The 26,020-nt window shown below is 45.8% G+C and overlaps 1 protein-coding gene across 1 annotated transcript in view; it reads right to left on the bottom strand.

Annotated features, from left to right (window-relative positions):
• Positions 1-16,352: 16,352 nt before the first annotated feature.
• The window catches only part of LOC108538016 (prostaglandin reductase 1-like), a 28,016-nt gene continuing 18,348 nt past the window's right edge, over positions 16,353-26,020 (bottom strand). Inside the window, 2 exon segments of the mRNA XM_017885824.1 lie at positions 16,353-16,463; positions 23,371-23,489. Coding sequence (XP_017741313.1) covers positions 16,353-16,463; positions 23,371-23,489 — 230 coding nt within the window.

Genomic DNA, 26,020 nt, shown 5'->3' with positions numbered 1-26,020 from the left:
AAAAAAAAAAAAAAAAAATTAGCTGAGTGTGTTGATGGGTGCCTGTAATCCCAGCTACTCAGGAGGCTGAGGCAGGAGAATCACTTGAACCTGGGAGGCAGAGGTTGCAATGAGCCAAGATCATGCCAATGTACTCTGACCTGGGCAACAGAGGAAGACTCTGTCTCAAAAAAAAAAAAAAAAAAAAAAATGCTTGCACATTGGATCTTGGCAACTCCTGCTGCTCTAGATCTACGGGACTACTATAAGAACAGAGCTCAAACTAGCCTGCTAGAAAGGCCACACAGATGAGAACTAAGGCATGCACCCCAACAGAAAGCTGCTCAACAGCAGACATGTGAGCAAGGCCCATCCTACATTCACCATTTACCCCAGATGAGACCTAAGAAGAACCACCCAGCTTAACTCAGCCCAGATTGCCAACCCAAAGAATTGTGAACTCATAAACCATTGTTGCTTAAAGTCACTAGACTTTGGGGTAATTTGTTAGGCAGCAAAAGCTAACTGATACAGTCCCTGCCAACTCTGAAGTATTTTTAGTATGACTTACCTCCATTTTTTAAGGGTGGTAGCTCAGCTGTCTTCAACTCAAAGTCACTGTTAGTAGGATGGCCAACAAAGTGCTTCTTCAGGGTCCATATCTTAGTACGAACCATCCTGAAGCTCCTAGAACACGGTAAATATGTAGTCAACTGCCATGAAATGACTGCATTCTAACAGTTCCCTACCCATCAAACTGAGCCCAGACAGCACAACTACAATATCCTCAAATCCCATCATTATCAGATAACGCCAACCACATTCATTTAATATTTACTATGTTTCTGGTGCTGTGCTGAGCACTTCATATAGATTACCTCATTTTATCCTTATAACTTCCCTATAAGATAGACATTAGTATCATTGCCAGTGTACAGATGAGGAAACTGAGGTTTAAAGAAACACTTCAAGACAAGGAAAAAATATAAATCAACAAAGAAATTCTTCCCAGCCACTGCTAGGCTAGAGTTTCTTTATGGCACTGAACAGTTACGGGGAGTGCGAATATTCCATTCCGTTTGTCATCTCACATGGAATGAATTCTAAGAAAAAGCATCAAACACAAAGAACCCAATAGAAAGAAGTCCATGCACCTCTTTCAGAAGGAAAGAGCCAAGCATTTCAAGGCAATCTCAGAACTCCTGAAAACCACCGGGGGGCGCCGCTGCTCCGCCCCATTTTCAGGTGCGGTTTTTTTTGTTTGTTTGTTTGTTTTAATACTTTTTTCTCTCTTTCCTGTACAGACGAGCCTCACTGCATTGCCCCGGCGATCTGCTCGCCTCGGCCTCCCACAGCGCTGAGATTACAGGTGTGAACCACTTGGCGCTCAGCCATCGGGCGCGAGTTTTCTTTGGTCCAGGAGGGATTTGAGTTTAAACTCCACACCAAACCGATTTTGAGCTTAAACTCTACACCAAAGCAAGGGAAGATGATGAAGGCTGCCCTGAGCTGGGGGTTCAGGACGTTCTGCTTGGACTGAACTCGGCCAAATCACTTGGGAACCGCGCCTTCCCGCGTGTGCATCCGCAACAAACAATCCAGTTACAAAACGTTCCGGAGCTGCCGCTGACCTCCCCAGCTCCCCCACCGGTGCGTCGGGGAGGGGACAGGCGTGGCCGGGAGCCAGGGGGGCGGTCCGATCTGCAGCCCGGGGTTGTTCCTTCTTGTTTTTTTTTAATAAAGACTTTTTGTTTTTGTTGGTGACGAAGTCTTGCTCTGTCGCCCAGGCTGGAGTGCAGTGGCGCCATCTCAGTTCAGTGCAACCTCCGCCTCCCGGGTCCAAGGGATTCGCCTGCCTCAGCCTCCTGAGTAGCTGGGATTACAGGCGCCCGCCACCACGCCTGGCTAATTTTTGTATTTTTAGTAGAGACGGGGTTTCCCCATGTTGGCCAGACTGGTCTAGAACCCCTGAGCTCTAATGATCCGCCCGCCTCGACCTCCTAAAGTGCTGGGATTACAGGCGTGAGCCACTGTGCCCGGCCCTAAGTATCATTTTTATGGTGAGACATTTGAAGTTTGCTCTTAGTTATTTTGAAATACACATTATTGGCTCTAGTCACCCTGCAGTGCAACAGATCTCAGAACCTACTCCTCTCGTCTCTGAACTTTGTACCCTTTGGCCAACAAGCCCCCATTCATCCCCGAACCCGCTCCCAGCCTCTGGCAATTATCATTCTAGTCGTTATTTCTATGAGTTCAACTTTTTAAGTGTCCACACATCTTTGTCCCTTTTCCCTAGAAAGCAACCGCTGGGTATTCCAAACTCGCTACAAGTCCAGAAGCCCTCCTGGAAAGGGTCTGGCCCCAGAGGGTCGAGGTCCCGGGAAGGTCTCGCCCGCCCGAGGAGGGGGCCTGGCCGGGGGACCGGCCTTTGCCCGCTCGCCCTTTGCTCCCACCCCCGCCGCCTGCCACCAGCCACCCACCGCCCGCGTGCCCATTCCCGAATCCCCACCCCGATCTTTCTTCTTCTACCCTCCCCTAGTTGTGCAGTCCCACAAGTTCCCTGGTCAGCCCCTTCCCACGTGCAGGCAGCTATCGGGTGTCCCGGATTGTAACCAAGCTTTCCTCCAGCGCGCATCTCCAAGCTCTCCAAGGAACTGCAGGGCCGGGAGGCATCGAGACTTCGGCTCCCAAGATCCTCGGAGTGCAAGACCCAGCAGTCATTTCGGTGTAAGGAGAGGAGGGCTAAGCGCAAACCTCCTCCACTGGGGCGTCTAGAAACTTGGCAGGAAGAAAGCAAGGGGGTTAAGGGAGGGAGAAAAGCGAAGGAAAGAAAACAGGAGGTCTACTTACAGGAGCCCAGGGGTTCCACTGCCTGGGGAAGGAGGCTGCAGCTGCGCGGCCTGCCGCCGGAGGACCGCTTTATGATAGGTCCCAGGAGAGGGTGGGGCCAGTCCAAGGCGGGGCTGCTTCTGGAGGGTGAGAGCCCAGGCCCCGAAAAGGTCTCAGGAGGAAAACCAGCGTCCAGGGAATCTGAGTGCGTTTGTGTGTGTGTGCTTATCTGTGTGTGCCTGTGTGCATGTACGCGCGCGTGTGTGTGCATGTGTGTGTGTGCGCGTGTGTGCATGTGTGTATGTATTTGTGAGTGTAGGGGGGTTGGGGACTTCTGATAGTAAAACCCCTAACAGAGCTTTGTCTAGGTGACACTGGACCTGCGCCTGGGGACCTAATTTGGAATCCTGCGGAAATATGCCCCGTGGGGGAAGGAGCTGAAGCACCTGCCGGGCAGGCCAGGAGGGGCCAAAGGCAGGGCCTGGGGCGGCTGCAGCCCTAATCAGCCCCCCGATGCTGGTTCCTATTCCCGGGCTCCTCTCAGCCCGGCCGCTTGCCCGCAGTGCAAGCTTTCGCCCAGGGCTGGGGTGCAGACACTCTGCCTGTCAGTCCCCAGTACGCCTGCTGAACACCTACTCGCCTTCCAGGAGCCAATTCAAGGTCACCTCTAGGAACCCTTGCCAGATGCCCCCAGGGAGGAGTGAGGGCTCTTGCCACTAAGGCGCCCCACAAGTCACATCCTAGCAAACATCAGGCCTTGACCCGGCCTCTGCAAGGAGAGGTGGTATTAGGCAGGGGTTGAACGTGAAGCTAAGTGGTTGGTATTAGACGGCTGCAGGTTCGAAGCCTGCACCTGCCACTTACTAGCTGTGTAGCTTTCAAAGACTTACTTAACTTCTCTTTGCCTCACTCAGTTCAGCCTTCTGCACGATGGGGATAAGAACAATGCCTAACTCCCAGTCATTATGAAGATTCAGTGTCTTTATTTACTTAATTTTAATTATTTTGGGGTCTCGCTGTGTCACCCAGGCTGGAGTGCAATGCTGGGTATCATAGCTCATTGCAGCCTTGAACTTCTGGCCTCAAGTGATCCTCCTTCAGCCTCCCTAGAAGCTGGGATTACAGGCCCACCACCACACCCGGCTCATTGTCTATCCTTGTGAGGGTACCTGTCATATTGGATTAGAGCCCCACTTGTCAGCCTCAGTTTAGCTTAATCACTTCTTCCAAGGCCTTGTCTTCAAATGCTGTCAAATGGATTAGGGCTCACTAATATGGCCTCATTTAACCTTAATTGCCTCTTGAAAGGCCCTATCTCCAAATACGGTTACATTCTGAGTACTGGGACTTGGGGACTTTAACACATGAAATTGGGGAAGACACAGTCCAGCCCATAACAGAGTGTGTGGACCAAGTGTGGTGGATGCATACCATGGGATATATGCAGCATCAGAAGCACTGGGATGGATGTACATAAAGCAACTTGTATGGACCCTAAAAACAAAATGCTGAGAGTTGAATTCTTCATACTCATCAGAGTTTATGGCACTTTATCCCACTGGGCTGCCAAATTCTTTCTTTCTCACTCACTCTCTCTCCCTTATTAATTTATGTAACTTAAAACAAAACAGGCCGGGCGCGGTGGTGGCTTAAGCCTGTAATCTCAGCACTTTGGGATGCCGAGACGGGCGGATCACGAGGTCAGGAGATCAAGACTATCCTGGCTAACACAGTGAAACCCCGTCTCTACTAAAAAATACAAAAAACTAGCCTGGCGAGGTGGCGGGGCCTGTAGTCCCAGCTACTCGGGAGGCTGAGGCAGGAGAATGGGGTAAACCCGGGAGGCGGAGCTTGCAGTGAGCTGAGATCCGGCCACTGCACTCCAGCCTGGGCGACAGAGCGAGACTCCGTCTCAAAAATAAAAATAAATAAATAAATAAATAAATAAATAAATAAATAAATAAAACAAAACAAAGTTCCATTCCCAGGCTGGGTGCTTTGGCTCATGCCTGTAATTCTAGCACTTGGGGAGTCCAAGGCAAAAGGACCACTTGAGGCCAAGCATTCAAGACTTGCCTGGGCAGCATAGCTTTAACCTAGGAGGTGGAGGCTGCAGCGAGCTGCGATTGTGGCACTGCACTCTAGCCTGGGTGTCTAAGTGAGATCCTGTCTCGGGAAAAAAAAAAAAAAATCCATTCCCGCTTTTCTTCTCCTACTGTAGGCAACTACTGTGATTTGTTTGATGTGCATAGAGTTTTTTTTGTTTTTGTTTTTTTTTCCATGTTCTTACATAATGTGCACTGTGGGCATGTACTGTTAATGTATAGAAAGAGTATTGGGTTACATATCTCATTCCCCTTCTCTTTTTTTTCTTTTAAAATATCTTGTTATAGAATCACTCTGTTTCTTTTGGATATTAGAAGTGTTAATAAAATTGCAGGCATAAAAAGTCTTTGCAAAGTAAGAATAACAGAAAAAAGTGCCAGAAATACAGAGTGGCTGACATATTTACTCACTCATGGTTAAATAGAAGATACGGATAATATTTGGCAGCACCAGGAGAAATAAAATCTCTTTCCCAAACATTGTGAGTCAGTCAGTCTTAAAGGCTGCAGTTTGTCAAGTCATGGTGATTAAGTTAATCATGGCTGTTACATAATCACACAGAGAGTTAGAATATGGAATCAAGGATCAAGGAAAAATATTTTCCTTTGCTTTTCCGTAAGAAAAAACTCTATTCAATTCAGTCCTCTGATCTTAGGTTTCAATGAGTTCTGATCTAACTGTGGAGGGAAACAGTTCGCTTAAAACAATAAAGTAATAACAAACAAGTAATTTTAAAATGCTTTTATAAATCATTCAGACAATACAGATGTGTACAATATAAAAGCAAAAGTCATTGTTATCCTTTGGTGGAAATTTCTTCTGGATTTTTTTTTGTAAATTAAAAACAGACAGACTTAGTCGGGGGTGGTTGCTCACACCTATAATCCCAGCATTTTGGAAGGCCGAGGCGGGCAGATCACTTGATGTCAGGAGTTCGAGACCAGCCTGGTCAACATAGTGAAACCCCATCTCAACTAAAAATACAAAAATTAGCTGGGCGTGGTGGCACGCACCTGTAATCCCAGCTCCTCAGGAGGCTGAGGCTGGAGAATCGCTTGAACACAGGAGGTGGAGATTGCAGTGAGGCAAGATCATGCCACTGCACTCCAACTTGGGCGACAGAGGAACACTCTCTCAAAAACGAACAAACAAACAAACAAACAAAAACCCACTTTCTTCTCTACAACTTCCATTTCATTGGTTAGGTGGGATAATGCTTGAGAAATAATGATAGCAACAAAGAGTAATATTTTTCTCATAATTGTAGGAATTCCTGAATACAGATGGGACACTGCATTTGGAGAGAGATTGATTATCCTCTCTGCACAGCACTGAGGAGATGCAACCTTGCACTAGAGTAGCCCTTGGTCTCCAGTATTTCTAGTCCTTATGACCACCCAAGGAAGGGTTATGTTATGGGACCAACAGGTTCATATGCCCACTGCATAGTAATAGACCAATTACACTAAGACAGGGGGGATGCAGCAAAGAAAGAGTTTAATGATCACAGGGCACCCAGCAAGGAAGTGGAAGGAAACCCTCAAATCTATGTCCCAAGAAGTTCTGGCCTGAGGCTTTAAGAGGATTGTGGAGAGTGAGGGACTGGAAAATTGGGGTTGCTGGTTGGTTGGGGCAAGGGGGACGAAATCATCACAAAGTGGAAACTATATGTTGGTGAGGTAGCCCCTCGCGGAATCCTTCACGTCAGCTGCATCAGTAGTTTCATCTGTATGCAGAACCTGAAGGAATATCTCAAAGTGAAAACAACATTTCATAATGTTCAAGTTGTTATTTAAAGAGCAGTTAAGGGAAACTATAATCTTGTAACTGGATCTAGTGATTCTAGGACAATAGGCACCAAACTGTGAGGAAGCAGATCAGAGAGTGTGCCCACTTAATGATGAATGCTGAACATGCTGCCAGCTTGGTTTGTTTTTGTTTCTCCCTCCCTCTTTCCCCGATTAATTTTATGTATTTTTCGAGATGGAGTCTTGCTCTGTCTCCCAGGCTGGGATGCAGTGTCATGATCTCAGCTCACTGCACCCTCCGCCTCCTGGGTTCAAGCAATTCTCCTGACTCAGCCTCCCCAGTAGCCGGAACTACCAGCACATGCCACCATGTCCGGCTAATTTTTGTATTTTTAGTAGAGACAGAGTTTCACCAATTGGTCAGGCTGGTTGTGAACTCCTGACCTTAGGTGATCTACCAGCCTCAGCCTCCCAAAGTGTTGGGATTACAAGCATGAGCCACTGTGCCTGGCCTAAATTTATAAAGTTTATAGGAGCAGTTTCTGAAGCACATATTACCATCATCTTCCTTGGAGCCTCAGGAAACTGAAATTCTGTGAGGTAAAACAACAGAGACAAGATCACATGTCTAGTCAGTAGCAGGGTTGAGATTAGAATCTCAGTCCATGTCAAAGTCTTACACTTTTCTCTGTTCCATTCACGTCAATTGCCCAATTCTGTCGCTGTTGGGGGTGTCACTATGCCACGGACCTATTGGACGGAACAAAGGGGGCGAATGCGGGAATACAGGCAAGAGACAAAAGAGTACATTTAGAAGAAGGGGTCGGGGGCACCTTGCCTCTACTGGACAAGGGCCCTGAGCTTTACACAGCCCTCCGTATTTATTAGACAAAAGAGATAGCGAGGAGAAGCGGGGAGGGGTGATTGTGGGGTAATTGTCAGTTGGCTTTTGGTTCACAGCAGGCTTACTTTGAGACTGCATCCTTTGAACAATAGGCGCTAATTTTCTCAGTAGATAACTTCAAGGAGTCCAGGGCGCCAGAGAGTGACATCCCTCAGCAAACATTTTGGTGTCAGGGCAGTGTGAGTTTGCCCACAGCCTGCATTCATGATAAACAGTTTGCTGTTTGCTCATATAGCCTCCAGCAGAATGCTGAGTTGGTCACTTCCCATGGGACTTCTGTTCCCTGCATATTCCCCTTTTTGTTTATGTATTAATTGAAAGAATGTAAGGCCAGGCTGGGCAGCTCTCATTCTCCAAATGGCAGTTAATCCGATTTTGTAGAAAACATAGCATTAGAACTGTGTCATGACTCTAGTCAGCCTTCTCTCTGTCTTTGCACTCCAGCTCAGCTGGCTTATAGGTCGTACCGGAGGGACCGCGCCCATGGTTGTCCACTCTGGGTTCCTGCGGTCTCCCGTTCCATGGTTGCATGCACCTTGAGGGCACCCACCCGGTTTGTCCATCTCCTTTAAACACATAAGCACACCCTCTTCCCCTATCAGTAAATCCACTGGATCTTCCACTGTTCCTCTTCTGGGAATTTCCATAACACTTTCGGGTAAAATTTCCTCTTTTCCTCTAACACTTGCCAACATCTTTCTGCTGGAGTCTTACTATCCATACTGTAATGCCTAAGGTTCTTGCCTAGCCACGCCAAAGAATTGTGTGGCGGCTGACCATGGCAAGTGATAGAGATACAGACCTAGAGAGAGAAAAAGCTGTAGGCTTTATTGAGCAGAGTGAAAGTACAAAGCTTCCACAGCGTGGAAAGGGTCCCAAACAGGTAGCCAGATTTAGATTATGTAATTGCCTTTTAAACTCTTTAAGGTGGGAAATACGTGTGGCCCGATGTTACCAGAGCGAGAAACAAAGGCAATTAGCCATTTGTGACATGTCTTAGATCTTGAGGAAAACCGGACTTGCAAATTAAGTTTTATCTATGTCATGACCTTGCAGTGGCATGGCAAAAGAGACAGGATCCTACAGGACTTCATGAAGTATGTTCACAAGGAATTGGAATTGGGAGGATAGATAAGGTCTGCTGGTCACAGAAAAACGGGCAGTTAACATTCTTTTTAACTTTAGTTTCGGGGGATGGGGAAGGGAGGGAGGGAGAGATATTGCGGGAAGTCAGGGACCCTGAATGGAGGTACTGGCTGGAGCCGTGGTAGGGGAACATAATTGTGAAGATTTCTTTTTAATATGGACATTTATCAGTTCCCAAATAATACCTTTATGATTTCTTATGCTTGTCTTACTTTAATCTCTTAATCCTGTTATCTTCATAAGCTGAGAATGTACGTCACCTCAGGACCACTGTGATAATTGTGTTAACTGTACAAATTGATTGTAAAACATGTATGTTTGAGCAATATGAAACCAGTGCACCTTGAAAAAGAACAGAATAACAGTGAATTTTAGGGAACAAGGGAAGACAACCATAAGGCAAAAGAGCCATATTTTCTTCTTGCAGAGAGCCTATAAACACACGTGCAAGTAGGGAAGATATCACTAAATTCTTTTCCTAGCAAGGAATATTAATATTGATACCCTCAGAAAGGAATGCATTCCTGGAGGGAGGTCTATAAATGGCTGCTCTGGGAATGTCTGTCTGATGCGGTTCAGATAAGGACTGAGATAGGCCCTGGTCTCCTGCAGTACCCTCAGGCTTACTAGGATGGGGAAAACCCTGCCTTGGTAAATTTGTGGTCAGACTTGTTCTCTACTTTCTTTTCTTGGTTTTTTTTTGTTTTTTGTTTTTTTTTTTTTTTTTTTGAGACAGAGTCTCGCTCTGTGGCCCAGGCTGGAGTGCAGTGGCCAGATCTCAGCTCACTACAAGCTCTGCCTCCCGGGTTTACGCCATTCTCCTGCCTCAGCCTCCCGAGTAGCTGGGACTACAGGCGTCCGCCACCTCGCCTGGCTAGTTTTTTGTATTTTTTAGTAGAGACGGGGTTTCACCATGTTAGCCAGGATGGTCTCGATCTCCTGACCTCGTGATCCGCCCATCTCGGCCTCCCAAAGTGCTGGGATTACAGGCTTGAGCCACCGCGCCTGGCCAGTTCTCTACTTTCGAACCCTGTTTTCTGTTATTTAATATGTTTATTATGACAATATGTGCACCGCTGAACATAGACCCTTATCAGGAGTTCTGATTTTGCCCTTTGCTTTGTGATCTTTGTTGGACCCTTATCAGTAGTTCTGCTTTTTACCCTTTGAAGCATGTGATCTACTCCCTGTTCTTACAGCCCCTCCCATTTTGAAACCCTTAATAAAAAACTTGCTGGTTTGAGGCTCAGGTGGGCATCACATTCCTCCTAATATGTGATGTCACCCCCGGCGGCCCAGCTGTAAAATTCCTGTCTTTGCACTTTTTCTCTTTATTTCTTAGCTGGTCGACATCTATGGAAAATAGAAACAACCTACATTGAAATATTGGGGGAGGGTTCCCCTGATAGAGAGAGGGAGAGAACAATACAGGGAAACTTACAGTAAAATGTTTGCTGTTTATAGCTTTCTTGGGAAAGAAAACACATGCACAAATCCTGGTGCTAGGAATATTTTAAGCATATACTTTCAATATTATTCATCCAGGACCACAGTAAGTCCTGATGCAGGAAATGAGTGAGTTTCACAGCTTTCTGAGCCCCTACTTGACCCAGGAAGCCTAGCTGGCACCTCCTCTCAGTCCCCCCTCTAAACAAGACACCCCAACTGCTGTTGGGAACAGGGCAGCGGTTGTTCTGGCTACTTCCTGCTGGTTAGGGGTGAAGAAGGGGCTCTGAAGTTGTGGTGTCCTCCAGAGGGGACCTTTCTAGGCCAGTCAAGGGACCAGTGGATCGATCTAGGGGTCCTTGGTAGAAGCCATGAGTTGAGCTCATTTGAGGTTCTATTTGTAAGACTATTTGTAGCTTGATGGCCTCAATTCTGGAGGAAACATGTTTGACAAGCAGATTTAAAATGCAAGGGTTAAAGGTGAGTAATAGGAGGATGGCTGTCACAGGGCCTAGAAAGGGGAGGAGCTAAGATATCCATTGGTTAAACTTGTTTCAGGGTCCTGAGTGTTCAAGCTCCTTTTCCTACTTTTATCTTTTTTTTTTCTCATTTCTTTGACCTTTTCAGTAATGATACTTGACTGGTTAACAAAATAGCAACATTCTTTTCTTAAGAGGCAGGTTCCTCCATTTTCAGCTGTTAATATGTCTAGGGCTCTTCAGTTTTGGAGAACTACTGCAGCTAGAGAATTAAGCTGGCTTTGTAGGGTCCATAGGGATTGGGCAAATCGTTCTATGTCATCATTTAATTTTTGTGATAATTTATAATAGAACTGGGTGGAGGAGGTTATACCTCCAATTCTAGTCCTAAGTCCACCTAGTAATCTGGGTCCTGCAATAAAAGGAACAATAAGGACTCATGTGTGGTGGGATTGGGTTACAAGGAGACTTTGTAACTCTTGTTCAGTATATATGGACATGGGAGGTGCTAGAAAGGAGAGAAAGCATAGTTCTTTTGGAGTGCCATTTAAGCATTGATAGACTGTGCTATCACAGATGAAAATGATGCCTGAAGTTAGACAGGTGAAACCTGAGGTTACTGATATCCAGGACTGACATCAGGAGGTGTTCTTATTGAGAGTCAAGCTGAAGTTTATGCATGTGAGATTTGAGGTCTGTGTGGCTGGTACATTGGGGGACTAATTAATTTGGGTGTGTTTAGGAGTGGGGTGGATAAATTCTACTGTCTGGGGACAGGGACTGGGACATATGGTTGAAAATGCAAGGGGAGACACATCTAAGAGTTGCTTGGGTTCCTAGGAGAGGCCACTTTTATTCTTCTAAGGGTGGTGTTAAACAGCCTCTAGAGACGAGAATGAGAGTTAAGGGTTTCTTGTACCCTGGAAAGGTCTAATTTCTTGTATGGACTGGGAGTACTGGAGAGCTGGACTAAGTTTTTAATCACTTGTTGGATATGCCGTTCTTTAGCCTCATCTTGGATGCCTCTTCTGTCAGACATACCTACATGGGTATGATACGTCTAACAAGTACTTGACCCCGATTTCTCAGGGCAGTCAGCTCGGATCATTTTTCCTTGGTGATATGTATGGCTATTGTGAGAGCAGAGAGAAGCAGTTTTGTAACTTTTTTTTCTCATGTAAGTATATGCAGCAAAAGATGCGGGTGCTTGGAAGGGGCAACCTAATCTCTTAGAGTTTCTGAGAGAATGCCAGTTGACTCCTCAAGGGGAAGCACAGTGACAGGGGGTGTGTGTTGTAGTTGGAGAAAGGGACATAAGTAGGAAGAGGGTGGCCGAAACCTGAGAGGAGTCATGACATGTGGTAGATGGAACAGTTGTAGGAAACAGGAGGGAAAAAGGAGTAAATTGCTGTTAGAAGGAAGGACGAAGGAAGAAAGGTTGATGTGATTGAGTGCTTTGTCCCGGCTGGAGCTACAGTATATAATCCTACTGCAAATAATATAGTTAGTATACTGCTTAATAATGTAACGAAACAGTAGAAGGATTCTATTAAAGAGAGCAAGGAGAGATGTCAAAGATCATGCAGGTTTTCTATTTATCCTCCATTAGGTAGGGAGAAATTTCTCTTCAGGATTAACTGCAAGGAGTCTTTTTAGTCTGAGGTGTTATCTTCCAAAATAGGAGACGCTGGTCCTCCGGTAGCTGACAGGTGTATTGAGGCTGGTCTGGTTGACCTTGTGTCTCTTGAGTTGATCCTGTAAGTTCTTTGGGAGGTGTCCAAGGTTTAACTCGGGTGTGGTGAATCCAGGATTCCACTCCTGCCGCTTTAACGGCAGTGGGGATAGAGAGGATTACTGAGTATGGTCTTCCTATAAGGGATCCATAGATGGAGAGATGAAGGGGACGGGTTGACTAATACTAGATCTGGTTGAACAGCTCTATTCCCTTTTCCTTGTCACACTTTTCGGGTAAAGTTTTAAGGATTTGTTGATATTTTGCTAGAGATGTTATGTCTTTGACTAAATTGGGCATTTCCTGATTGAGCAGGAGGTCACTTGTGAGAAAAGGCCATCCATACAGCATTTCATATGGAGTGAACCTCATTCTGTAAGGGGAGTTTTGAATTCTTAATAAGGCCATGGGCAAGAGATTGGGCCATGGGAGATGAGTTTTTTGCGCTAGCTCTAACAACATCCTGTAATCCTTTATGAACTTTAGACCTTAAGGGATATTGCCTTTGATAAGGAAAAGTGGTGGGGTCTTTTAACCTGGTTTGAACTGGATGGGCATTTTTTGCTCTTCCAAATTGTCCTTCTAAGGCCTAGACTTCAGAGTTGATTCTTTAAGTAGGGGACAACAAATGGGTAATTTGTTGCCCATATTTATGTAGATAATAGCCCTAGCTTTGGCTAATATGTCTCTCCTTAATACGGGTGTGAGACTTTCGGGCATAACAAGAAAGGTGTGTGAAAAGAACAAAGTCTCCTAATTGCAGCTGAGGAGGCGAGAGAAATACCTGGTTACTGGCTGTCCTAAGATTCCTTGGATAGTAACAGACTTTGAGGACAGTCATCTGGGGCAGGAGATTAAAACTGAGAAGGTCATGCCAGTATCCAGGAGGAAGACCACTTCCTGGCCCTCAATGGTCAGACTTACCTGGGGCACTCTGAGGGTGATGGCATGAGCTGGCGCTTGCCCCAGGCACCCTCAGTCCTGTTGCTGAGTCATCTGGTTGGGTGCGTCTGGTCCAGAGGGCCTTTGTCCTCTAGGGCAGTGTGCCTTTCAGTGACTGCCTTGGCATATTGGACACGGGTGAGGAGGTGGTTTGTTTCTTCTTGGACAATCTTTCTTAAAACGTCCTTGCAAACCACACTGATAACAAGTCCTCATAGGCAATTGGCCTGCTCTTCTTTTGGTCGCTACTGAGCCACCAAGGTCTGCCATGACTAAGGCTGTAGCCTTTCTCTTTGTTGGGAACAGGCCCCCAATTCTGGCTAAAAACTGGCCCAAAAATTGGCCATAAACAAAATTTCTGCAGCACTGTGGCATGCTTGTGATGGCCAAGACACCCATGCTGAAGGTTGTCAGTTTACTGGAAGGAGGAAAAAGGAACACCTGGCCCACCCAGGGTGGAAAACCATTTAAAGGCATTCCTGGACCACTGACAATAGCATGAGCGATCTGTGCCTTAAGGACATGTTTCTGCTGCAGATAACTAGGGAGATCCATCTTTTTATTTTGGCCCATCCCTTTATTTCTCGTAAGGAATATTTCTAGTTAATCTACAATCTATAGAAACAATGCTTACCACTGGCTTGCTGTCAATAAATATGTGGGTAAATCTCTGTTCGAGACTCTCAGCTCTGAAGGCTGTGAGACCCCTGATTTCCCACTCCACATGCTGTATTTCTGTGTGTGTCTTTAATTCCTCTAGCGCCCCGGGTTAGGGTGTCCACGACCCAGCTGGTCTTGGCACTCTTATCTCGCTTTTCCCTTTTGGCCTGTTCTTCTTGGACCCTGTTATAGAACACCAAGGTTGCTAGGTTTAGTAATGTCTCTAAATTTTGTTTTGGGCCTAAGGCAGACTTTGGAGTTTTTGCCTAATGTCAGCTGCTGATTGGATGATACATTTATCTTTTAAAATAAGCTAACCTTTTACAGAATCTGGAGTTACGGAGGTGTGCTTTCTTAGGGCCTCCCTTAGCCTTTCTAGAAAAGCGGAGGGGTTTTCCTCTTTTCCTTGCATAATTGTGGATAGCATTGAGTAGTTCATAGGGTTTTTCCTAGTCTCCTTCAACCCTTCTAAAATGCAAGTTAGCAAATACCTGCGGCTCTAATCTCCATGATCTGAGTCAGTATCCCAATGAGGGTCTACAGTGGGGACCGCCTGTTGCCCTGTGGGGAACTTTTCCCTCTCCTCCAGGGCTATTAGATCGTTTACCTGGCTCAGGTACCACAGGTCCGTAAATTGCCAGGCTGCTGCTAAAGCTGCTTCCTTATCAGCAGGACTTAAGGTCTGATCAAGAGGTAAAATGATATCTCTCCATGTTAGATTAAAGGACTGCCCCAATCCTTGCAGGACATTTATGTAGTTATGAGGATCATCAGAGAATTTCCATAAATGTGCCTTTATTAACAGTAATGTTTTAAATTTTTCTTCATATAAATCTTGCACATTTTTGTAGATGTATAGACATTCGCATGTGTTATCTTTTGTGCAGCTCTTGTGAATGACGGATTCCTTCTTTGATCTGTTGTATAATTAGACTCATCTGTAGAGGACCAGTATGGACTGGCCCTAAGACCCCTGTACACCTGCAATGATTATTTCTTCTGTCATAATCACAAGCAATAGCGTGGTAATCTTAAGACTTCAAAATCACTGATATCAGAAGGGAGGTAGCTAACACTTTCCTAACACATGCCAGGCATTATGCTGGAGTTTTTTGTTTTGTTTTGTTTTTTTCTGAGACAGAGTTTTGCTCTTGTTGCCCAGGCTGGAGTGCAATGGCACGATATCGGCTCATCACAACCTCCGCCTCCTGGGTTCAAGTGATTCTCCTGTCTCAGTCTCCTGAGTAGCTGGGATTACAGGCACCCGTTACCATGCCCAGCTAATTTTTGTATTTTTAGTAGAGACAGGGTCTCACCATGTTTGGCCCCGCTGGGTCTTGAACTCCTGACCTTGGGTGGATTCACCAGCCTCTGCCTTCCAAAAGTGCTGGATTCCAGGTGAGAGCCACTGGGCCCACATACCTTGGTTTTCAAATATATGTATAACATGTATATGAAACAGATGTTATTATTCTCACTTTAAAGATGAAAAAACAGAAGTCTAAGTCACAGGAAGCAGTCAACTTTTTTTTTTTTTTTTTTTTTGAAGATGGAGCTCACTCTGTTGCCCAGGTTGCAGTAAGTGGTGCAATCTTGGCTCACTACAACTTCCGCCTCCCAGGTTCAAGTGAATTTCTCCTTTCTTTTGCCTAAGGCCCCCTGTGTGTGTGGTATTACAGGGCCATGTTGGACCACCATGCCCCAGAATTTTGTATTTAATGGAAGATGGTGTCTCCCAACCATGTTGGTCAGGCTGGTCTTGAACTCCCTGACCTCGTGATCTGCCACTCAGCCTCCCAAGAGTGCTGGGAATTATAGGCATTGAGCCACCACTCGTGGCTAACTTTTTTTTTTTAATTAATTTAATTTTAATTTTAAGTTCCGGGATAATTGTGTGGACGTGCAGGCTTCTTACATAGGTAAACGTTGCCATTGGTAGTTTGCTGCCCTAGCGATCACCTAGTGTATTGCCCGCGGCATCAGTAGCTGATTTATCCTGGATGCCTCTCCCTCCGCCACCTACGCTTCGACAGGAACTGGGTGTGTTTTCGCCTCCCGTCCAGTCTATCGTTCAGCTCCCACTTATGAATGAAAACATGCAGCGGTTGAAAAACGCACACTTCAAAGCCATTGTTCTACCACAACTCAGAAGAAGCGTGTAGTGAACAGTGAGGTGACTGGATTGTTGTTGGACTGTGAAACTTCCATCCTCCATCACTTAATTACATTACACTTAAGTGTATTTGATAAGTTCTTAGAATCAAACTGATTTACAAGTACTGTTCTTTAGACATTTAAGGTAGTATACATTTTGCTAAATGGTTGAAAACCAAATTAAGTAATCATCTAAATGGCCTCCAGACCATGTGTCCTTTTTTTCATACTTTCACTATTTTTCCCCAAATTATCTCCTTTCGCATTCCCATAAATGCAGCTGGCATTGTTTTCAAATCCTTCGACTGATAATATTCCTTGTCCTGGATTTTACCCTGTATCAACAATAACAAATTCAAAACTAATTTAATATTCTCAATGATATACTGTTCTCATTCCTAGCAACAAATGTATCAGGTACATCACTGGAAACCTTGAAAAATAAGAGATGGATGTCCTGTCCTCCATGAACTTGAAGTCAAGGGGGGCAAATCCACTTACAAGTACATGTAAAAGATTACAAAGTACACCATAAGAAAGAATTAATAACAGGAGCTTCTTAAAGAACTTAATGAAAGTCAGATCATAGTTGAAGTGTCATTAAAGACAGCAATTAGGCAATTCTTTTTCTTTTTCTTTTCTTTTTTTTTTGAGACAGAGTCTCGCTCTGCTTGCCCATGGTCTGGAGTGCAGTGCTATGATCTTGGCTCAGTGCAAAGGGCTCCGGCCTCCCGTCACACCATTCTCCTGCCTCAGCCTCGCAAAGTAGCTGGGACTACAGGCGCTGCCACCATGCCCGGCTAATTGTTTTGTATTTTTTAGTAGAGACGGGGCTTCACCGTGTTTAGGCCAGGATGGGTCTGATCTCCTGACCTCGTTGATCTGCCTGCCTCGGCCTCCTGCAAGTGCTGGGATTACAGGTGTGAGCCACCCATGCCCAGCACGATTAAGCAATCCTAATTAAGATGCCATAGTAAAGTTTAATAAACACAATGGATCTCAGAGGGACGGTGGGAAATAGACGAGGAAAGGAGCACCCTTCTTACCTCTGGCCCCTGAAGACGGCAGGTCCTATTCAGAAAATATAAATGGTAGGACAGCTAATAATCTGTCTCCCCTTAATCTAAGGGTCTTTCAACATGTGTTTACCTTTTCTGGGAGTGTGGGAAGAAGGGTTCACGTTAGTGAGGAAGGTTCTTCATATTCTTCTTTCTACTTGCAAAAGATTTTTTGAAGGGGTCTATATGAGACACTGAGTTACCTGGTACAAGCTTGTTCCCTAATGCATTCCAAGTGATGGCTTTGCACTCTGTATGGATTAATAGACCAAGATTATGCTTGAAGGTCAGTCAAATTACAAAGTAGGGAAACTGAAGATTTAAACTTTTATTATTATTGTTATTCTGAGACAGGGTCTCACTCTGTCACCCAGTTGAGTGCAGTGGCACAATCAATAGCTCACTGCAGACTCAACCTCTGCTGCATTGATCCTTTCGCTCAGCCTCCTGAGTAGCTGGGGACTACAGGGATGTGCCACCCATGCCAGCTAACTTTTTTTAGTTTTTGTAGAGACGAGGTCTGCGTAGGGTTACCCAGGTGGTCTCAAGCGCCTAGGCTCAAGTGATCGCCCACCTCAGCCTCCCAAAAGTGCTAGATTACAGGCGTGAAGCATCGTCCGTGGCTGAGAATTGGAACTTTTGACTTTGAAAGCCCAAACTCATTCTTGTTCTTGAAGTAAGAAAGGAATTCGATTTAGGGTGGAAAGGTAGAATCCAGTTCAGAGGTTAAAAATAGAGAACGGAATACTGTTATGGACTGAATTGTTTGCCCCATCCAAATCCACACGTTTAAGTCATAATCACCAGTGCCTGACAATGGGACTATATTTGGGATAGGGCTTTAAGAAAAGTAATAAGAGCCGGGTGCAGTGGCCACATCTGAATCCCAGCACTTTGGGAGGCGAGCAGGTGGATCACCTGGAGGTCATTGAGTTCGGAGACCAGCCTGGCCAACATGGCAACCCGCGTCTCTACTAAAAATACGGGAAAATTAGCCAGGCGGGTGGCACATCCTTAGTCCCAGCTAGTCGGAGGCACAAGCTGGAGAATTGCTTGAACCTGGGAGGTGGAGGCTTGCAGTGAACAGAGAAGTCACACGCATGGCACCCCCAGGCCTGGCAAACAGGGGCGGAAACTCCATCTCAAGAAAAAAAAAGTAATGAAGGTAAAACGAGACATACAGGTCCTTAAGCAATATGACTGGGTGTGCTCATAAGGAGGTTAGACACAGACACACAGAGAGAAGGCCGCTTTGAACATGGGGGGAAAAGAAGCCATTTCCATTGTCGGAAACGAAGAAGGCCTCTAAAGAAACAACCCTGCGGGAACCTTGATCGTTGGACTTCTAGCCTCGCAGAACTGATAAAATAAATTTGTTGTGTAAGCTAACCACTCTGTGGTGCTTTATTTTGGCAGACCTAGCAACTGAATACAAACACTAATGGAAAATGTTAATAATAGGGGAAATAGGGTATAGGATGCAGGGTATATGGGAACGGGTCTGTGTACTATCTCCCAATGTTACTGTAAATCTAACACTTCATTTTGTTTTTGGTTTTTGAGACAGAGTCTTGCTCTATTGCCAAGGCTGGAGGACAGTGGCACTTCAGAGTTCACTGCAGCCCTAGAACTCGTTGGGACTGTGGTATCCCTCCCCACCTCAGCTCCCGAGTAGCCTGGGCCTACAGGTGTGCACCACTGCCACCCAGCTAATTTTTTTACTTTTTGCTTTTTGTTAGATTTCATGGTAGTTCCAGGGCTGGTCTCGGACTCCTGGCTCAAGCATCCTCCTTCCTCACCCTCCAAAGTGCTGGTTATAGGTATGAGCCACCCACCACCCAGCCTAAAAACTTTTCTAAAATATAAAAAGTGAATTTTAAAAAAATAGGGAAAGAATTTAAAAGGGAGATGAGAAAGAATTAGGCCAACTCACAACTTTAAAAACCCACTACCGGGCGCTGTGATCCACGCTGTAATTCCAGCCTTTGGGAGGCCGAGGTGGAGAGAATCACTAGAGGTCAGGAGTCTTGAGATGAGCTGGCCAACATGGTGAAACCCGTCTCTCTAAAAAATACAACAAGTTAGCCGGGAGTGGTGGCAGGTGCCTGTAATCCCCAGCTACTCGGGGAGGCTGAGGCGGGAGAATCACTCGAACCCAGGAAGTAGAGGTTGCAGTGAGCCAAGATCGCACACTGCACTCCAGCCTGGGCGACAGAGTGAGACTCCATCTCACAAAAAAAAAAAAAAAAAACCCACAACTAACTATGATCAGGCGTGTCACTTTGTTAGAGGAGAGCACTGGGTACACAGCACAGTGGTTTCCTTGTCAACTGGGGAAATCCGGATGGGTCCATTAGGATTCACCAGCTGGGACAACTTAGATTGCGAGCGCTTTCCAGCTCCCTGGAGAGAGCCCAGCCGGCACTCCAAGTGCTAGACTGGGAAGAAGCGCCAAGCTCCAGTGGTGCCGGAGGAGCAATCTAGTTCCTTTGAATTGGGAAAATGATCGCTGGCCAGGGATTAAGGAAGCGATGGTATCATTTTTCCCTGTAAAACTAAAGATAATGCAGAACTTGATTTTCCAGAGTTCTGTTGACTAAAACCTTTACAGGTGTAAAGTTTGAAAAGTTTCATGGAACAGGACTAAGGGATTGTCTTCTTTGGCTACTTAGGGAAGAGCCGTGACATGTATGCACCCCTCTAACATTGTGATTTATTCAGCTAATATTTACCAGTGCCTTACATCGCCTCATCTACTTCTTCTGGGGCGAGATACACCAAGAAAGCAAAAGTTATGAACGTGCTGCCTTCATGGAGGTTACATCGCTCAAGAAGGGAGATGGGCGATAAATATAAATGAATAAGTGAATTATAGTATATATTATGTAAAAGGATGATTAATTGCTATGGGATAGAAAAAGTAGGGAATAGGAGCCTGGGCAACATGGTGAAAGCCCATCTCTACGGAAAATACAAAAAAATTAGGCCAGGTGTGGTGGCACATGACTGTTTTTCCAGCTACTCAGGAGTTGAAGTGGGAGAATCACTGAGCCTGGGTGAAGCTGCGTAAGCCATGATCACGCCACTGCCACTCCAGTCTGGTGTCTGAGTAGACCCTGACTCCAAAAAAAAAAAACAAAAAAACAAAAAACAAAAAAACGGGGTTGTGGGATATGGAGGACAAGAATGAAGTGGGAATGCAATTATAATATCATAAAAAGTTGGCCCCCCCAGAAGGCACTTCCTTTTTTTTTTTTTTTCTTTTTTGAGACAGAGTTGCGCTCTGTCACTGGGCTGGAGTGCAGTGACACGATCTCGACTCACTGCAACCTCTGCCTCCCAGGTTCAAGTGATTCTCCTGCCTCAGCCTCCCGAGTAGCTGGGACTATAGGTGCATGCCACCATGCCCGGCTAATTTGTGTATTTTTAGGAGAGATGGGGTTTCACCACGTTGGTCAGGATGGTCTCGATCTCTTGACCTTGTGATCCACCTGCTTCGGCCTCCCAAAATGCTGGGATTACAGGTGTGAGCCACCGTGCTGGTCCAGAAGGCACTTTTTAGCAAAGACTTGCAGGATGTGAGAGAGTTCAGCAAGCAGTTACAGAGCGGTGGAGTGGTGGAGGAGACTGGGAGAAGTAAACAAGGCGGTGAATACAAAGAAATGAAATCAGAGCGATATCGGGGTCAGATTTTGTGTAAGCTTGCTGAATATTCGCACTTTGGTTTACCCTAAGTGAAATGCAGAGCTTTGCATGGTTTGGATCATAAGAACGGCAGGATTTGATTTGTGCCTTAACAGATCACTATGGCCACCACACTGGGAATTGTCTACAGGGGTGCGAAGATGGGAGGCCAGATAGAATCCACTACTGCTGTCGGAAGTCAGGGACCCCAAAATGAGGGACTGGCTGGAGCTGTGGCAGAGGAACATAAATTGTGAAGATTTCATTTTAATATGGATATTTATCAGTTCCCAAATTAATACTTTTATAATTTCTTACGCCTGTCTTATTTTAATCTCTTATTCCTATTATCTTTGTAAGCTGATGATGCACATCACCTCAGGACCCCTGTGATAATTGTGTTAACTGTATAAATTGATTGCAAAACATGTGTGTTTGAACAATATGAAACCAGTGCACCTTGAAAAGAACAGAGTAACAGTGATTTTCAGGGAACAAGGGAAGACAACCATAAGGTCTGACTGCCTGTGCGGTTGGGCAAAAGAGAGCCCTACTTTTCTTCTTGCAGAGAGCCTATAAATGGATGTGCAAATAGAGAAGATATCGCTAAATTGTTTTCCTAGCAAGGAATATTAATAATTAATACCCTGGGGAAGGAATGCATTACTGAGGGGAGGTCTATAAACGGCCGCTCTGGAGTGTCTGTCTTATGCAGTTGAGACAAGGACTGAAATATGCCCTGGTCTCCTGCAGTACGCTCAGGCTTATTAGGGTGGCGAAAACTCCGCCCTAGTAAATTTGTGGTCATACCGGTTCTCTGCTCTTGAACCCTGTTTTCTGTTGTTTAAGATGTTTATCAAGATAGTACGTGCACAGCTAAACATAGACCCTTATCAGTAGTTCTGATTTTGCCCTTGTCCTGTTTCCTCAGAAGCATGTGATCTTTCTTCTGCCTTTTGCCCTTTGAAGCATATGATCTTTGTGACCTACTCCCTGTTCATACACCCTTGCCCCTTTTAAAATCCTTAATAAGAACTTGCGGGTTTTGCAGCTCAGGTGGGCATCACAGTCCTACCCATATGTGATGTCACCCCAGCGGCCCAGCTGTAAAATTCCTCCTTTGTCCCAGCGGCCCAGCTGTAAAATACCTCTCTTTGTACTCTTTATTTCTCAGCCAGCCGACACTTACGAAAATAGAAAGAACCTACGTTGAAATATTGGGGACGGGTTCCCCGATACACTATAAACATCCAGGCTAGATGGCACGGTTCCTGGACCAGGGTTGTAGCAGGGAGGTGGGAGAAGTGTTCAGATTCTGTATATATTTTGAAGATAGAACCACCAGAATCTCCTTAGAGATTAGACATGGGTATGAGAGAAAGACATCAAAGATGACTCCAAGGTTTTGGATTGAGAAACTAGAAGTATAGAATTGTTACAACTGAGACAGTAAAGTCTGAATATGGAGCATGTTGAGCAGGAAAGATCAAAACATATGTAGTTTTCAAGATGTTATGTCAGAGATGTGTATCAGGCATCCAGGTGGACATACTAATCTAGAGTTAAGAGGAGAGTCAGGCTAGAGATAGAGCTGGGAGCTCCCAGCATACTGAGCCCAGATGAGCTAACTGAGGGACAGCTCGAGTGTGGATAGACAAGAGAAAAGGCCCAATGACCATGACCTGGGGCACTCTAATATTAATTTGGAGTAAAGAAAAGCTAGCAGGAATCTGAGGAGGACCCATCAGTGAGGAAAACCAAGAGTTAAGGGAAGCCAAGGGAAGAAAGCATATCAAGGAGAGAATGATCACTATTAAATATTTCCCATAGCCAAGTGAGGCTAACAATCAACAAGTGGACTTCACTATGTAAGGGTCCCCTGTGACCTTGACAAAAGTTAATTTTGGCCAGGTGTGGTGGCTCACATCTGTAATCCCAGCACTTTGGTAGCCTGAGGAGGGCACATCACTTGAGACCATCCTGGCCAACATGACAAAAACCTGTCTCTACTAAAAATACAGTAAGTTAGCTGGGCGTGGTGGCACACACCTGTAGTCCCAGCTACTCGGGAGGCTGAGGCATGAGAATTGCTGGAATCCCGGAGGCAGAGGTTGCAGTGAGCCGAGATGGCGCCACTGCACACCAGCCTGGGCAACAGAGTGAGACTCTGAAAAGCCTGATATGTGGGTTTCAGGAAGAATGGAAAGAGAGGAACAGCAGACAGTGAGTGTAGAGAGCATTTCCAGGTATTTGTTACAAAAGGGAGAGAAGGGAAATGGAGCTGCATTTGCAGTGGAAATGAACTTTAGAGAGGGTTGTTTTGTTTCCCTTTCAAAGATGGGAAAAGTAAGAATATTTATATTCTAAGCACAAGGACCCAATAGGGAAAAACTGATGATGCGGCAGAGAGAGGGAAGAATTGCTGGAACAAAAGCCTTGAGAGGCAAAAGGGAATGGGACCTAGTGTACAATGGGAAGGGGTGGCTCCAGAGCTTCTTACCTCTGAGACCCATTTCAGCAAGTCCTTCAGAGCTTTTTGTCGGACATCTCCTTGCCAGCGGTAGACGACAAAGCCTTGTATGTGAAGCTCCTGAAAGATAACAATCTCTGGGGGTGGACCTGTGAAGAGAAGGGCACATTTGGGCAGCAGGATCCAGGGAGGTGGCCACAGTGAAACAAGTAGTACAGGCCACTGTCACTATACTTGGTGCTTGGAGTTTCTTGGTGCTTCTCCCCTTCCGTGTCCTCACTCCTTTCTGATCCACAGGACTGCTGGCCCATCAACATGCACTCTGCAGCAGGCAGAATAATGGCCCCAAAGATGTTCATATCCAAAAACCCCAGAACCTGTTACCTTATGTGGCAAAAAGGACTTTGAAGATATGATTAAGAAACTTAAGGGGGATGCAGTGGCTCACGCCTGTAATCCCAGCACTTTAGGAGGCCAAGGTGGGCAGATCCACAAGGTTAGGAGTTCGAGACCAGCCTGGCCAACATAGTGAAACCCCCATCTCTACTAAAAATACAAAAAAATATATATGTATATTCGGGCATGGTGGTGGGTGCCTATAGTCCCAGTTACTTGGGAGGCTGAGGCAGGAGAACTGCTTGAACCTGAGAGGTGGAGGTTGCAGTAAGCCAAGATCGTGCCACTGCACTCCAGGCTCTGTGACCGAATGAGACTCTGCCTCAAAAAAATAAAAATAAAAACAGAACCTTGAGATTGGAAGATTATTCTCCACTATAAAGATGGACCCAACACAATAGCAAAGGTCTTCGTAAGGGAATGAGGGACACAAGAAAGTTATAGTCGGGAACGGAATATGGGGTGATAGAAGCAGAGATGAGAGAGAGGAGGAGGAGGAAGATCCTATGCCACTGGCTTTGAAGACAGAGGAAGGGGCCACATGCCAAGAAATATAGGCAGCTGCTAGAAGCTTGAAAAGGCAAGGAAACATTCTCCTCTAGCGTCTTCAGAAGGAACGCAGCCCTGCCAACCCATTTTACTTTTAACCTCCAGACCTCTAAGAATAAGTGTGTGGGGTCGGGTGCATGGCTCATGTCTATAATCCAGCATTTTGGGAAGCCGAGGCAGGCAGATCACTTGAGGTCAGGAGTTTGAGACCAGCCTGGCCAACATGGTGAAACTGTGTCTCTACTAAAATACAAAAATTAGCTGGGCATGGTGGCACATGCCTGTAATCCCAGCTACTCAGGAGGCTGAGGCAGGAGAATTGCTTGAAGCTGGGAGGGGATTGCAGTGAGCTGAGATTGTACCACTGCACTCTAGCCTGGGTGATGGAGCGAGACTCAGTTTGAAAAAGAAAAAAAAAAATTTTTTTAGGTTTTTTTTTTTTGGTCGGAGATGAGGTCTCACTCTATTTCCCTGGTTTGAAACTCCTGGGCCAAGCAATCCTCCTGCCTCGGCCTCCCAAAGTATTGGGATTACAGGCATGAGCCACTGCGCCTGGCTAAGAATTGGTATTTCTAATAAGCTCCCAGGAGATGGTGATGCTGCAGGTCCTTGGCCCACACTTTGAGAACCAGCACCCCAGACAAAGCACACAGCTCTCCTGCAGCCTGTAAAGAAGGTACTCCCCTTCTGTGTGTGAGGAAGAAAAAGTTTTTTGGTTGCCTGGTTGATTTTCCCAAGTGTTCTAACTGACTAGTAACTCAGAGAATGACACCTGAGCATAGGCTTTCAAGTTCAGGAAGTCAGGCGAAGATGCCTAGGGAATATCAGAGCCAGCTGTGCTAAGATGAGTGGTGGAATCTAGCTTCAGCATTTTTGACCACTGGCACCACTCAGCCTAAAGTTCCCACTCACTACTTTGAGGAAAGTAACATTAGCAGTTGGAAATATGAAGCTTTGTCCTGAACCAAAAGAAACTAATGCAAGAGAATGAGACAGAAAGAGTGTTTCCTCAGAAGACCCACATCAACTATTCTTTGTGAGTGAGCGATTGGAACTCTCACTTCCTCATCTTAAATGAAAGTGGGCTGGGCATGGTGGCTTATGCCTGTAATACCAGCACTTTGGGAGGCAAAGTGGGAGGATCACTTGAGCTGGGAGGCAAAGTGGGAGGATCACAAAGCGTGATCACTTGTTCAAGACCAGCTTGGGCAACACAGCAAGACCTCATCGCTTCTAACAAAAATAATGATTGGCCAGGAGTGGTCGCTCACTCCTGTAATCCCGGCACTTAGGGAGACCTAAGGGAGTGGATCACAAGGTCAGGAGATCAAGACCATCCTGGCTAACACGGTGAAACCCCGTCTCTACTAAAAATACAAAAAATTATTCAGGCATGGTGATGTGCGCCTGTAATCCCAGCTAGTCGGGAGGCTGAGGCAGGAAAATCGCTTGAACCCGGGAGGCAGATGTTGCAGTGAGCTGAGATCGCACCATTGCACTCCAGCCTGGGCGACAGAGTGAGACTCTGTTTCAAAACAAAACAAAAAACAATTATCCAGGTATGGTGGCACATGTCTGTAGTCTCAGCTACTTGGGAGGCTGAGGTGGGAGGATCACTTGAGCCTGGGAGGTGGAGGCTGCAGTGAGTCATGTTTGTGCCACTGCACTCCAGGCTGGGTAACAAAGCCAGACCTTGTCTCAAAAAACAAACAAACAAACAAACAAACAAACAAAA

Source organism: Rhinopithecus bieti, unplaced genomic scaffold, assembly GCF_001698545.2.
Source record: "Rhinopithecus bieti isolate Rb0 unplaced genomic scaffold, ASM169854v2 scaffold_15802, whole genome shotgun sequence".
Classification (NCBI taxonomy): domain Eukaryota; kingdom Metazoa; phylum Chordata; class Mammalia; order Primates; family Cercopithecidae; genus Rhinopithecus; species Rhinopithecus bieti.
Note: the sequence above shows the minus strand (reverse complement) of the source record. Positions and strands in the feature narration are given on the sequence as shown.